At 45.3% G+C, this 14,364-nt stretch overlaps 1 protein-coding gene and 1 long non-coding RNA gene across 3 annotated transcripts in view; both read left to right on the plus strand.

Moving 5' to 3' along the window:
- LOC309654381 overlaps nucleotides 1-14,364 on the plus strand; it is a 198,033-nt gene that overhangs the window by 109,273 nt on the left and 74,396 nt on the right. The window lies entirely within an intron of this gene.
- SLC24A1 (solute carrier family 24 member 1) overlaps nucleotides 1-14,364 on the plus strand; it is a 37,641-nt gene that overhangs the window by 5,082 nt on the left and 18,195 nt on the right. Inside the window, exons 3-5 of one of the 2 annotated variants that reach the window (XM_082445486.1) lie at nucleotides 2,024-2,161; nucleotides 3,326-4,777; nucleotides 6,385-8,408. In XM_082445486.1, the coding sequence (XP_082301612.1) occupies nucleotides 6,516-8,408 (1,893 nt within the window). In that variant the 5' untranslated portion in view covers nucleotides 2,024-2,161; nucleotides 3,326-4,777; nucleotides 6,385-6,515. Of the gene's footprint in view, nucleotides 1-2,023; nucleotides 2,162-3,325; nucleotides 4,778-6,384; nucleotides 8,409-14,364 lie in introns of those variants that run through there. The other variant, XM_082445487.1, reaches the window with a different exon arrangement.

Here is a 14,364-nt window from a genome sequence, read left to right on the forward strand (position 1 = left end):
TGGTGCACGGGCTTCTCATTGCGGTGGCTTCTCGTTGCAGAGCACGGGCTCTAGGCACGTGGGCTTCAGTAGTTGCAGCACACGGGCTCAGTAGTTGTGGCTTGCGGGCTCTAGAGTGCAGGCTCAGTAGTTTTGGCGCACAGGTTCAGTTGCTCCGCAGCACGTGGGATCTTCCCAGACCAGGGCTCGAACCCGTGTCCCCTGCATTGGCAGGCGGATTCTTAACCACTGCGCCACCAGGGAAGCCCCAACAAATATATTTATTGAGTGCCAGACACCGTTCTGGACTCTGGGGTTTCAGCCGTGATTAAGACAGGAGGTCACCTGCTAGTAAGAGATTAATGCGAACATTAATCAGGTTATTACACAGTAAAGCGTTGTCACAATGGAATGCATGGAGATCTGCTTCCCCCCAACACAGTCTGACTATGATCTCCAAAAGCAGAATAACAACAACAGTACCAGCCACTGTTAATGTGTTTTACATATTAACATATTACTTAATTCTTACAATAAGCCTACCAAGCAAGTAGTGTCATTATCACCCTCATTTTACAGACATTGAGAAGTTAAATTCTTGCCTAAACTCACACCACTGGTACAGACAATGCTTCCACTCTTGGTTGAGCAGCAAACTTTTCTATAGCCTGTTGAATTTCAAAGTGTGCCGCAACCCCATGAGAACAAGACAGAAGGAACCAGGTTCGCCCCCAACAGTTGGGAATTAGGTTAGACGCTAGAAAGAACTCCTTGGTAACAATTATGAGTGTATGAGAGAAAGCAATCCTTTTCTGAGTATTTGTTTCCTCTCCTGAATTTTCTTTTCTTTTTTTTTTCTTTGTTTTTGGCCATGCTGCATGGCGGCCTGCAGGATCTTAGTTCCCCAACCAGGGATCAAACCCACACCCCTTGCAATGGAAGTGCAGAGTCTTAACCACTGGACTGCCAGGGAAGCCCTCTCCTGAATTTTCTATATTGCACAAATAACGTTTTAAAAATAGAGGAATTATTCTAGAAAAAAAAGATCACTCATAATTTCACCTCATGAATTGGGTTCCTTTTTCCATCTTTCTGAACCAAACTGTGGCTGTATTAGACACTTGGTGTAACTAGATCTGGTTTTGCCTGCAGCACTCTTAGGAGGCAACGATGTGGTGACTAGCGGAGGTCAGCCCCTCTACCCAGGCTTCCAACACCCAGAGTGACCCCTGGACACCCAGAGATGAAGACAGCTCTTCCACAGAGAGTGAGCACCGCTGTGTGCTTCAGCAGAGGGATCTGGGTACCTTCACTCAGGGTGAAATAGGGCACGGGTGAAGCTGTGAGGGATTACCTGCTATTTCAGATGGAAGTAATCAAAGCAGCATGCTATCCCTGTATCTTGGGGGAAACAGAGAGGGGAAAGAGGAGCAATCAGTAAGTATCAGGCAGAGTTAGCTGAATGATTGAAATGGTTTCAGGTGAGTGGGTAGGCTCATGAGACACCCCCCGCCCCCATTGCCTTGCTCCACTCCCATGTCAGTCAGCTCCGGCCATGAGCTAGACGCACAATTCCTCAGGTATCTTGGGATTGTGGACAAAGGATGTTGCCTGCCATATCAGTAAACAAAGGATGACGTGACCATCAAGCCATCAGCCACTGCAGCTGCCCCCCACTCCCTCCCAGTGGTGCAGCCGGAGGGGAACTCAGGATGGAGATAAACAGGCTACTGGCCCTAGATACTTAAGGTGCATATCAAAGGAATAATTTCATTAAGCCCTGATGCTTGCATCTTCCCATACATAGAAAAACACTAAACTCATTAACTTGAGATGTCTAGTTTTCCTTTAACTAGCAGTAATCTTTTGATGTTCAGCTACCTGGGTTTTCTGCAAAAACTCCTGTGTATCCTGGCTCCTCCCTTAACCTCTTCAGAGTAGTCCCTCAGAACTATCTGAGAGGCTGTATCCTGGGCTTAAGTCCTTAGTAATTCCCCAAATAAAACATAATTCTCAAGTTTTAGGTTGTGCTTTTTTTTTTCAGTTGACAGTTTGGGTGACCATAAAGGGACCCAGAGCAGACTTCCCTCCTTCGCCTGAACTCTAGGAGGAACCAGAGCCTTGGTACCAGCAGAGGCCTCTTGTGCCCATTCGCCTCCTTGGAGAGTCCAGATGAATTTGGGTGAGTCTCTCCTGGTTCTCAGATCTCCCGATTATTGGTTGATGTTCCTGAGTTTTAATTGGCAGTGTACAATAGGTACCTGGCTACCCAGTTGAAAGATACGGGGTGGGGGACCTGGTTGAAAGACATTGGGAAAAAGTACCTCCCAGCTGAAAGATACTAGGGGAGCCTGGTTGAAAGACACTAGGTTGCTCAGTTGAGAGACACTGAGCTGTCTAAACTGGGTGATTAGGTAAGAGAGTGGCCTAACATCTTTCCTAAATGAGGGGCATCAGAAAGCCAGCCTCCAACTAATACCCCAGCCAGGTTTATGTATATACAAACTTAGCTACAAGTACTTAGTTAATTGGGAATTAAAGAAAATCTCTCCCTGAAAATGTCCAATATGGGGCTTTTTATTGTGTAAGCAGTTAAGTTAGAGAAAGCCAGCTTGATAAAACGTTTTTTCAGAATTCTGACCTTAAAGAAACAGAAGTCCTTCTAGGGAGAACTTGCAGTTCTCTCCTTGTGTCTTTGAGATGTGAAGGTTCTACCTGATATTCTTAGAGAGGTGTGTGTGTGTGTGTGTGTGTGTGTGTGTGTGTGTGTGTGTGTGTGTGTGTGTGTGTGTGTGTGTGTGTGTGTGTGTGTGTGTGTGTGTGTGTGTGTGTGTGTGTGTGTGTTTTGAGAGCTTGGTCTTTGCCATCTGGGCGGTACACATATGGTGTTCATTTGACAGCCAGTGGAATAGACTGGGATTCTGAGCAGTTTTTTATTGTTGTTTTTGGTCTGGCTGTGCCAGCTCTCAGAGAAATTTGTCATAAGGGGTCCCAGCCAAGAAGGAGCCTTTGTCATCTTAACGTTCATTGCATCCACCTGTACAATGAAGGCTCTTTACTTTCTTAGGCTGTTTTTGGGAGTAAACTTGCTAGATTTTGTGGAGGCTACATCTTTTCCACTCTCTTATGGGGGTGCCTCTTGCATCTTACTGGTTTGAGTCGCTATTAAAATACTACTCGTCAGTGACCAGACAATGGATCTTTTAAATTGTAAAACTTTATGTAGAATAATCGTAATAGTGCAACTCTAGGTATGGGAGGAAGCAGCAAGGGAAAATATTTCCTGGATCATAATAGACTAGTAAGACAGGAGATCCAGATAAATTTTTTTTTTTTTTTTTTTTAGGCTGTGCCATGCGGTTTGTGGGATCATAGTTCCCCGACCAGGGATCGAACCCGGGCCCCGGCAGTGAAAGCACTGAATCCTAACCACTGGACCGCCAGCATATTCCAGAGAATTTTAGATTATCAATAGGGCCTGATCCAAAAAGTAGCACATTGAGTGGCCTATCAACAGAATCTTTGCCTGATCCAGGAACCACTTCCTAGTGCCATGGGACAAAATTGGTCATAAAATGCCTCCCAAATGTTGGTCGAATTTATGACCAAGAGGAGGTGCTGTGGACAAATAATGTCACCTGCCATATCAGTAAGCAAAGGATGCTGTGGCCATCAAGCCATCAGGCACTGCAGCTGCCCCCACCCCCATAGGTAAGGTGCATATCAAAGGAATAATTTCATTAAGCCCAGACTCTTGCATCGTCCCAGGTATAGAAAATCAGTTAACTCAACTTGAGATGTCTGGTTTTTCTTTAACTAGCTGTAATCTTTTGATGTTTGACTACCTGGGGTTTTTTGGCAAAAATTCCTGTATATCCTGGCTGCTCCCTTACCTCTTTGGAACAGTCCCTCAGAGCTATCTGAGAGATTGTATTCCAGGCCTAAGTCTTCAGTAATGCCCCAAATAAAACATTTGATTTTATTTACTTTTAGATTGTGCATTTTGTTTCAGTTGACACTATGTCCCAGCCTGCACTGGGGAGATCTGTCAGTGCCCTGTCCCTCAAGAATTTCTCTTAGGCCTAATAAAATATTTTTTCATGTGTGAAATGCTTTAAAGTTTGTAAAGTATTTCTCCCACATTCCCTCATTTTTAAAAATAGATTTTATTTCTTAGAGCAGTTTTATGTTCTACAGCAAAATTGAGTAGATATTGCCTTATTTTTAACTTTGATTGTCACATCCACCCTTCAAATAGGTAGAACAGGTGTTATTATCTCTCCATTTACATTTAAATTACATTTAGAATCACACAGTAGCAAACAAAGCCTGGTGCTAACTGAGGTCTTCTGATCTTTTAAGCCTCAGGCACTTTCTCTTGGTTCCCACAGAGTGCCTTCAGAATCTTTCCAAATCTTTCCGGAAACTGTGGATCATCTCTCATTCTCAGAGCTTAGAAATTAGTTTGAGAAGTTCCCCCAGTTTCCCCCTTGAATGCAGGGGCCCACAGAGAATCCATCTATGTCTTTGGGGGAAGGTCTGCTCTCTCAGGCTCTGGCAGAGACAGTGGGACCCAGAACTTGTACAATGCCCTGATAAGCTTCTTAGAGGCGGGTATTAGCAGGGATTGGATATCCTTCCCCTGAGATGCCCTTCATACCTGACCCTGCCTTGAATTAGGATTCCATAGGGGAGCTGGGAGCAGGAGATGGGGTGTTCCCTGCTGTACAGCTTCAGACTTACTCTTTGAGACCCTGGATCCAGAACTGAGAAGATACCCAGATGTCCAGGTTTGAAGGTAAATTATGTGATTAGGTAGGAGGGATCAGCTGGGGTGCCAGCTCAGCTCTGTTACATAACACTGGCACACCAGAAAGAGATACTCTCCAAAGTTTCTTTTGGAGATTCAGAGTGTTGAGTATATGGCGAGGGTTAGGGTAGACAGGGAGATGGTGGAAAGACAATGATAGGAATCAAGGACAAAGAAGGAAATTCACTAATTCCATACTTATTTTGCTTTCCCCTCTTTTGCTTTTTAAGACAGTTGTATTTGCATTGCTAATTAGTGTGGTATGCTGGAAAGACTGGGACATTAGAAAGCTCATCTGCACTGCTGCTCACTAGCTGTGTGATGTTGAGCAAGTCACATCTCTCTGGACCTCAGTTTCTTCATGTCTGAAATGGGAGTTGCATTAAACAGTGTCAGTAATTCTTTCCACCTTTAATGACCTAAGATTCTATGGGTTATTCATCTAACTTGTAATATATTACTTCATATGCAAAACTGATCATTTCTAGTTATTGTTTTGTAATAACCTGTGGACATTGATGAGAGATTTCATATTTAGTTGGGCTGGGCTTCTCTGCCCTTCTTTATAAATTGAGAATTCTTTGAGGGCCTTAAATGTTTTTCCCTCCTGAGTCCTTATGTAAAATTAACCCCTATGGGGCATTGATTCTGTACAATGCTTTTCCCAGACCGGATGTGTTTTTACTCTCCCAACATTCCTGTGACATAGGTATTGTTATTACTATTTACACAGATGGGTATTATTATTACTATTATTATTTCTATGAAATTAAATTTAAAATATTATAACATGCACATGATAAAAAGGTTAAACAGTTAGACTGAACAGTAGGATATACTTAAAAGTAAGTCTCCCTCTGATCCCTGACCCTTAGTTTCCCTTTTCCAGATGTCCTTTCAGAGAGAATCTTTGCATAATCAGTGCATATGTTATCATGCCCATTTTACAGATGAAGCACTGAGGTTCTGCCTGTCCAGGGTGGAACAGCTAGTAAGCAGCAGATTTGGGAACCCAGCCTTTGACTCTATTCCCCATGTTCCTCCCATGACACCAACCACTGTCTGGGAAGCTTCATGACGTTAAATTTTAAGCTTTGTCCTCTTTGAATGACGGTGGAATCGTTTTAAATCAGTCCAGTAAAAACACATAGAGCCTTGCACTGCTTTCCACTACTGCCCCTTTCTGTCTAAAGCTTAAAATCATATCTCCTTACTTCCCTTTTGCCTTGGATAAGGTGAGATTTGTGGCCTGGGGCACCAGCTACAGATGACTGAGCTCCCAGCAACTCTGGCTGGACCTGTGGAGTGTGGGCAGACCTCTTGCAAGGATCCCAAGGAGAGCTGGGTAGACCCAGCTCAGGAACCTGGGCTGCTGGCATGCCTACACAGTAAAGAGGACCCCAAGATGCTCTTTTTCCCATGAGCAGACATTGCCCCCTGGAGCAGGGGGCAGGGGTTGTTTTGTTCCAGCAGAAACAACTGACTTTCACTACAAAGGCCCCTGTGTGAATAGTCACTCTTCCAGATAAGGGTTTGGTGGATCCCAGCTCTCCTTTTAGGAGCAAATAACCTCTTCTTTTTTTTTTTCTTTCTAGGTTTGTGGTTACCCCCTGGCTGGGCTTCATGGAGGAATCTTCTCTGATTTCTAATCTGAATCCCAGAGCAACCCCCCATCTTTCAGTGGACAGAATGAGAGGCCTTCTGTAACCAGGCATAACTGGCCATCATGGGGAAATTGATCAGGATGGGGGCACAGGAGAGGCGGTTACTCTGGCCAAAGCGGCTTCATTGGAGGCGCCTCCTCTTCCTATTGGGAATGCTGATCATGGGTTCCACCTACCAGTACCTGAGGAGCCCCCGGGGGCTCCCCTCACTGTGGGCAGCAGTCTCTTCCCAACAGCCTGTAAAACTAGCCAGCCGGGACCTTTCCAACAATGAGATGATGATGGTGAGCAATGACCCTCCAAAATCTAGCTCTGAAATGGAGGTTGAGACATGGGCACCCCAAGCCACAGTGGGCAGAGATGGAATAACACCTGGTGTAACAATGGAGAACACCCCCAGTATACCTAGAAGAACAGCCAACGTCATTCCAGCAACACCCAAGAGCAGCGACAGCCCAACAGCAGCCCGCACGGAAAAAGTGAAGGAAGACACCCCAGCCACACCCAGTGGAGCACTGAATCACTACCCTCCAACTTCAGGCAGACCAGCAGTAAATAATTATACCCCAGCAACACCCAGGGGAGCAGTGAAGAGCTACCGCCCAATTCAAGCCAGGGGAAAGGTGAGGAAATACACCCCATCCCCACTTGGTAGGATGGTAACCAGTTACGACCCATCCACATTCATGACAATGACCAGGAGCCGTGGGATCACCCCCAAAGCAACAGTGAAAGACAGTGAAATTATGACAACCAACAAAATACTGGAGACCAACCCTTCCAAGACAGTAGTGGAGGAAACCACCCCAACTCCTCTCAAGGGAGTAACTGATAACGCCCCACCCTTCCTGATAAATGACTTAGAAACAGACATCTTGACTTCTCCAAGGAATGTGGTAGAAGAGAAGACCCTAACTACCCCCAGAAGAGTGGACAATAATAGCTCAACCAACCACCAGGGGTTAGTGGGAAAAAACAAGCTGACAACACCCCAAGGAACAGTCCTGGAGCACACCGCAGCCATCTCTGAGGGGCAGGTGACAGTAAGCATCACGACAGGCAGCAGCCCAGCAGAAACCAAAGCCTCTACTGCTGCGTGGAAGGCTAGGAATCCCTCGTCCAGAACCAGTGCACCAACCGTTGGAATATCCTCAGCCACCTTCTGGGGGCTGGTGAAGAACCCTTCCCCAGCACCCACCACTCCAGCAACTCCCAGGGTCAGGGCAAATCCGACCACTCAGGTCCATCACTGTGTGGTTGTGGAGCCAGTCCCAGTCTCGCCCACTGTCCCCTCCCCCAGTCTGACAACAGCTGGGATGCCAGAGGCTCCCAGTCCCTCAGTACTGCCTTCTGGGCAGCCAGACTTCCACCCCAAGGCAGAGTACCCCCGAGACCTGTTCAGTGTGAAGGAGCGGAGGCAGGGCTGGGTGGTCCTGCACATCTTTGGCATGCTGTATGTGTTTGTAGCCTTGGCCATCGTTTGTGACGAGTACTTTGTCCCAGCCCTGGGTGTCATCACAGACAAGCTGCAGATCTCTGAGGATGTGGCAGGTGCTACGTTCATGGCTGCTGGAGGCTCTGCCCCCGAGCTCTTCACCTCCCTCATTGGCATCTTCATCTCCCATAGCAATGTGGGCATCGGCACCATAGTGGGCTCTGCGGTGTTCAACATCCTCTTTGTCATTGGCACTTGTGCCCTCTTCTCCCGGGAGATCCTCAACCTCACCTGGTGGCCCTTGTTCCGTGACATCACCTTCTACATCCTTGACCTAATGATGCTCATCCTCTTCTTCCTGGATAACCTCATTGTCTGGTGGGAGAGCCTGCTGCTTCTGCTGGCCTATGCCCTCTATGTGTTCACCATGAAGTGGAACAAACAACTTGAGCTGTGCGTGAAGGAGCAACTCAGCAAGAGGCCAGTGGCCAAGGTCATGGCCCTAGGGGACCTTAACAAGGTAAGAACAGGTTGGCTCAGGCTTCTCTACCCCCTTTTGGGCAAAAGGGTGGGGGAAAGCCAGGGACTGAAGAATGGAAAGTGCTAGGTCAGACCTCAAGAGATGAGTGAGTGTTCTGGTTCCCTTGCAATTCATTCAGTATTTATAGAGTCCTGTTTTCTGCCAGGCACTATGCTGGGGCTTTTGCAGGAGTGACCTTGGGTCAGCCCTTAATCGTCCTATAAAATGGTTATTATTAGGATCCCCCATTGGCAGGGGAAGAAACTGAGGCCTAATGAAGTTAAACCACTTGTTCAAGGTCACACAGCAAATAGATGGTGGAGCCAGGATGAACCCGGGTTGTTCTGATTGGGTCTTCAGAAATGAGATTTGAGCTGGGCTTTGGAGAATGTCCAAGGAGATATCAGGCAGGGAAAAATGATAAAATGGGCATGGTGTGTAGGGTTTATCTAGCACCCTCACTTTCATTTAATCCTGTTTGTTCACATTCCAGACCTGGAGGGGCTGGTAGTTTGGTTACGGTCTGAGAAGGAGGAGGCTTTTTGAGTTTTGTTTTGTTTTTAAAGTATTGAAGATGGGAGCTCCACTCATCCACTGACAAGCCAGCCCTGGGTGCAGAGCCCTTTCTCTGTGCTGACTGGAGACTGAGAGCTCCAACTCTGGGGCATTCTTCTGACTCCACAGTTCCTTTCCAAGAATTTCTCTGCCCCTGTGAGGGACCTTCCTGCTAAATTCATTGCATGATTCAATAATCTGGATAGTGAAATTTAATTGGGGAAGTGATCTCTAAAAATTCATCCCCAAGTTTTTTGTTCCTTGAGACTCCAAAGTGAGGGTACCCTAGGGAACACAGACCCCCATTTCTCTCATGCTCCTAAAGGGTGAGTTTGGGCAAAGTTTGGTTCATAGCCTGCCTGTTTCAGATCTCAGGCCACTAGTGTGAGCAGAATTTTGCATGCAAAGAGTGGAAGGACTTAGCTGCTTAATCCAGTGCAGTTTTGATGAGTAGGCAGGATGGAGACCAAACTCAGCAACATGTCTCAGAGATGTGTGATACAAGGAGATGAAATGTACTTCCTTTAGGACTTCTGAGGTATGTGTGGTGTTCAGAGCATAGAATTGAGAGTCAGGAAACCTGGGTTCTAATCCAATTCTGCCTCTAACTGTGTGACCTTGGACAGGTCCTTTCCCATCTCTGGTGGAAATGACAGAGTCCAACTAATCATGCAAATTGTTCTGTTTAGCGGTAACATTCATTGATAATGTCTTGTGTCTAAATGAGTTCCGTTCTGTCAGGCCCAGCACAGCTGTTGTTTGTCTGATCTGGTCAGCCGACCTCCAATTAGTACATTTTTGCAGATGGCCCAAAAAGGAGAAATATCCTGCCCAGGGTTGGACAGCCAGAAGGTATCCACACTGGAATGGGAACCCAGTATCCTAACTCCCCATTCAGTACTATTTCCCTCCAGATGACTGCTCTAAGAAGCCAGAGACTTAAAAAAGAAAGGGAGGCTCAGAGCATTACCTCATTTAATATGAGGAAACAGGGCCCTCCCTCCTCCTGAAGTTCTCAGGGCAGGCTTTGCTGAGGGTGGCCATGAAGTCTGGTACTATTCTCTGAGAAAGTATCTAATGCCTTGGTATACATTAGGCCAGCAGTTTTCAAAATTGGGCCTTACCTGGCGGGCCAGTGGTTAAGACTTTACCTTCCAATGTAGGGAGTGCGGGTTTGATTTCTGGTCGGGGAGCTAGGATCCCACATGCCTCATGGCCAAAAGGCCAAAATGTAAAACAGAGGCAATATTGAAACAAATTCAATAAAAACTTTAAAAATGGTCCACATCAAAATGCTTCTTGACTTGCCTCCCAGTCCTTCATAGTAATTCTGTTTTTATTTAAACTCTGCAAATTCTCAATTTTCAATTTTGTCAGAACTAGACCATCAGAGCAAAGCTTGCCAAGCAAGTAAAGCATAATCATGATTTCAAAAGAGAATTTGTAACTTACTTAAAAGATTCTTCAAAGCCTTTAGTAGCAGCTCTTTGCCAACCAGTGAGAGCAGTGCTGATTACAACTGTTCATATCTATTTATTGAAACAGATCCAGTATGAATTTTAATTAACAGCATTATTAAAAAAGAACAGGTTGAAATACTGGCTGTCCTTGAAAGTAAATTTATATTTATTTAAAATTGAAAACCTATAGTTAGGAGTTTGCAGCACTAACAACTGCCTTCTAAAAATTAGTCCAAATAATTTAAAAACTGTAGCTATTTTGAAGTAATTTTAAAAAACATCTGGATTTGGAATTTCACCCCAGGTTTCTTATAGCCAGAGAGAGTGGTAACTGCCTTTGCTTATATCATTCTGTCTGTGTTTGGCTGCCCCAAGACCTATGATCTTGTTTGAGGGAGGTAAATTATCCTGTACTTCACTGACGGACTGAGGGAAGCCATTCTGTTTGAATTCTTGAAGCAGTTCTCTGAAAATCCAGTCTTTGATCTAGTAAACTATGTTGGTATTCATTTTTGTGATTTATGCAAGAATGTGTACTCACCTCGGCAAATTATCTTACTTTAACTATGAAACTTTATGAAAATGAACATGCCTTGCTTACTCACTCACTCACTCACACTGACCTATCAGTTCACACCTCTTCCCTGACTAATGGGTTCCTTCTTTGAGCTTCTCCTTGAGAAGGCAGGGGGTCAGGGAAACTGGGCTTATGCCGTCAGCCACACACCCAAAGGTAAGGAAGTAAGAGAGAAGTGGGGAAAGGCCAGATCGAGTGGTAGGGAGTCAAAGAGGAGGGTTGGGGAGAAATCAAAGCCACAAGTGCTCAGGAAGTTTAAGCAGGGGGAAGACAATTAGAGGGTAGTGGGAGCCAACTCCTTCTTGGAGGGAAACAGGAACAGGAGAGACACTTGGGCCTCCCGCTTCCTCTGTTGGCAGCCTGGGGTGAGGTGCGGCCACAGTGTTAGGCTCCTCATTGCCACTAAATGGGAGAAATAATCTTTATATCTCCCAAAGGGCTGAGCCCAACGTCTCATCCCTAAAGCAGAAGCTCCGCAAGTATTGGGTGGTTTCCTCAGGGAACTCTAACAGGTCAGGGTCTCCAGTTTATAGAGAAAAAGGAGTAGGGGAGGGAATCCATACTTGTGGAGGGCCTATGACATATGTACATTATCTTGACAATTTCTCATAAAACCCCTGCAGGAGGGGAGTTCCCTGGTGGCCTAGTGGTTAGGATTCTGGGCTTTCACTGCCGGGGCCCAGGTTCAAGCCCTCATCAGGGAACTGAGATTCCCCCAAGCCCCGCGGCCTGGCCAAAAAAGAAAAAAAAAAACCTGCAAGAATAAATTGTTATTGCCATTTTGCAGATGAGGAGACTCTGAGGCTCGGAGAGGATAATTAACTCTGCCAAAGTTACACAGCTAGTTGGTGGTCCTTATCACCAGTTTATGAATCCATTCATCTGGGTTTTAACCCAGTATCCATGGCTAACTATCCCTGTTATCCTGGGCAAGTCAGTGCAACTCCACAAACCTGTATTATTAAGCACTTAAATGAAAAGCAGTGTGGGAAGTAAAAAGATCATGTCCCTTCCATTAGAAGGGACAGGCATAGACAAAAGTAACTGATAAAGGGAACACTGTGCAAAGTACTACAAAGTCACTTTGCTTTTCTTCGAGGTCTCACGCTGCTCATCTGTAAAGGGAATGGGATGGACTAGTGCAGGGGTTGGCAGACTTTTACTGTAAAGGGCCAGACAGTAAATATTTTAGGCTCTGCAGGCCATATAGTCTCTATCACAACTACTCAACTCTGTTGTAGCATGACAGCAGCCACAGACAATAAGTAAACGAATAGGAATACCCCTGTGGTGTTTTACTAAGCAACATAATCGCAGGTGTTCTCCTACCTGAACAATTTGGAGATGTAAGATCAGCAGAGAACGATTCATTTTCATATCAGATATTCACCCAACTGATATCTGGGGAGTTTCTCAGCTGGAGGACCTTTCACTTTACTTTTTATTCTGCTCTGGTAATCTAGAACCAGGATAAAGGTTTTTTTGTGAATGATTCTAATCAGAATTTACTTAAGGGTATTTTCAGAAAAAGAAAAAAAGATGTATCATTGAACATAGACACATAGTAACTATTTTAGGGTCTTTTGACACTGGCTGCAAAAAAAAAAAAAATTCAAAGCTAAAAATATTTCAGACAACATTGTCAAACTGACATGTATTGGTTTGAGGATGCCTTTCATGAACCCAATGAAGAAATGGTAAATGTTTGGTTTTTTTGTTTTAAAAGATAATTTATTTTTAATTTACTTATTTAATTTATTTATTTTTGGCTGCGTTGGGTCTTTGGTGCTGCGCGCGGCTTTCTCTAGTTGCGGCGAGTGGGGGCTGCTCTTCGTTGTAGTGCGCGGGCTTCTCATTGCGGTGGCTTCTTTTGTTGCAGAGCATGGGCTCTAGGCGTGCGGGCTTCAGTAGTTGTGGCTCATGGGCTCTAGAGCGCAGGCTCAGTAGTTGTGGCGCACGGGCTTAGTTGCTCCGCAGCATGTGGGATCTTCCCGGACCAGGGCTCGAACCCGTGTCCCCTGCATTGGCAGGCGGATTCTTAACCACTGTGCCACCAGGGAAGCCCAGAAATGGTAAATGTTTGCATAGTTATCAGCACAGTCTAACTTAGCTTGCTCTGAAACTTTTTTACCTGGTTTTAAAGCTCTCAGTGTTATTTGTTCTGGCCCCAAATGATAAATATTTGACCTTCCTTGACCATGCATAGTTGCAGAAAGCCAAAGTTGAGGCTCTAGCCTGGCCAAAAAGCCTTATTTGTATTTGAAGGATGATGGGACCTTCTTTATAGAGAGAGCTACAAGCTTAGCTAGAAATAACTGACCAGCTGCATGAGATGCTGATGGGCAAGACAGCCCTGTGGGGCACCAGTGGTGAAAAGGGATGCAAGGTGGGGAATGAGACTGGTCCGGGCTCCTTTGGAAACCCCATATCCACATTCAGCCCACAGGAATACTTCAGAATGTGAAACTCCAGGAAGAAGTCTGCCACTCTTTTCTTAAGTGCATTGCAGGCTATTTTCTTCTTGGCAGGTTTTTTTTTATTAAACCAACCGACAGAAACCCCAAGCAGACAAACCTGGTGCCTCCTTAGGAACCAGTCGTCCCTTTCCTGTCAGGGTTAACATTCACTCCAGTGACCTGTACTGCCAGACAGCCAGCTATCTGCTGTGGAGACAGGGGTGCTGGACAGGAAGCAGCCACCAGGGCCCTTCCTGCCTCTGTGGGCTTGACCTTACTAGCCTGCAGGGAATCCACTTTGCTCCCAAAGAACTCATCCTAGCTAGGCTGAGGGGTTCCCTCCTTTTTTTTTTTGGCCGTACCACACAGCTTGTGGGATCTTAGTTCCCTGACCAGGGATCAAACCCAGGCCCTCGGCAGTGAGAGTGTGGAGTCCAGGGAATTACCTAACTTCTTAAATAATAGTCAGCTTCCATCCAGTTGTCAGGAAAATATGGTAAGAATCAGATTCTCAGTATAAAGGCTTCTTTTCTTCATAAAATTTTCTTAAGCTTTCAGCATTCATCTGCTGGTGGGTGATAGCAGATGACAAAATGAATGCATAAGAAACAAACAAATATTAACAGAAAAACTCAAACATCTGATCATGCCTGGTAGAACAGCGTGTTGTTTCCATGGATGTGTGTATGCTTGTAAGAGATTTTACATATTCTGCTATTCATACAACAGAGCAATCTTTTTTCCTAGTGTATGGGATGAGATTAAATATGAAATTAGATATTCATGGTGTTCTACAAATAACAGCATGATTTCTAGATGCTCTGCTACCTGAATAAATTGGAAATATAAAACTAACAGAAAATGTTTTAGTGTGGGGGAGTGGGCATATGGATGATAAACAAGTAGAA

The sequence above is a fragment of the Balaenoptera physalus genome, assembly GCF_965194825.1.
Source record: "Balaenoptera physalus genome assembly, chromosome: 2".
NCBI lineage: Eukaryota > Metazoa > Chordata > Mammalia > Artiodactyla > Balaenopteridae > Balaenoptera > Balaenoptera physalus.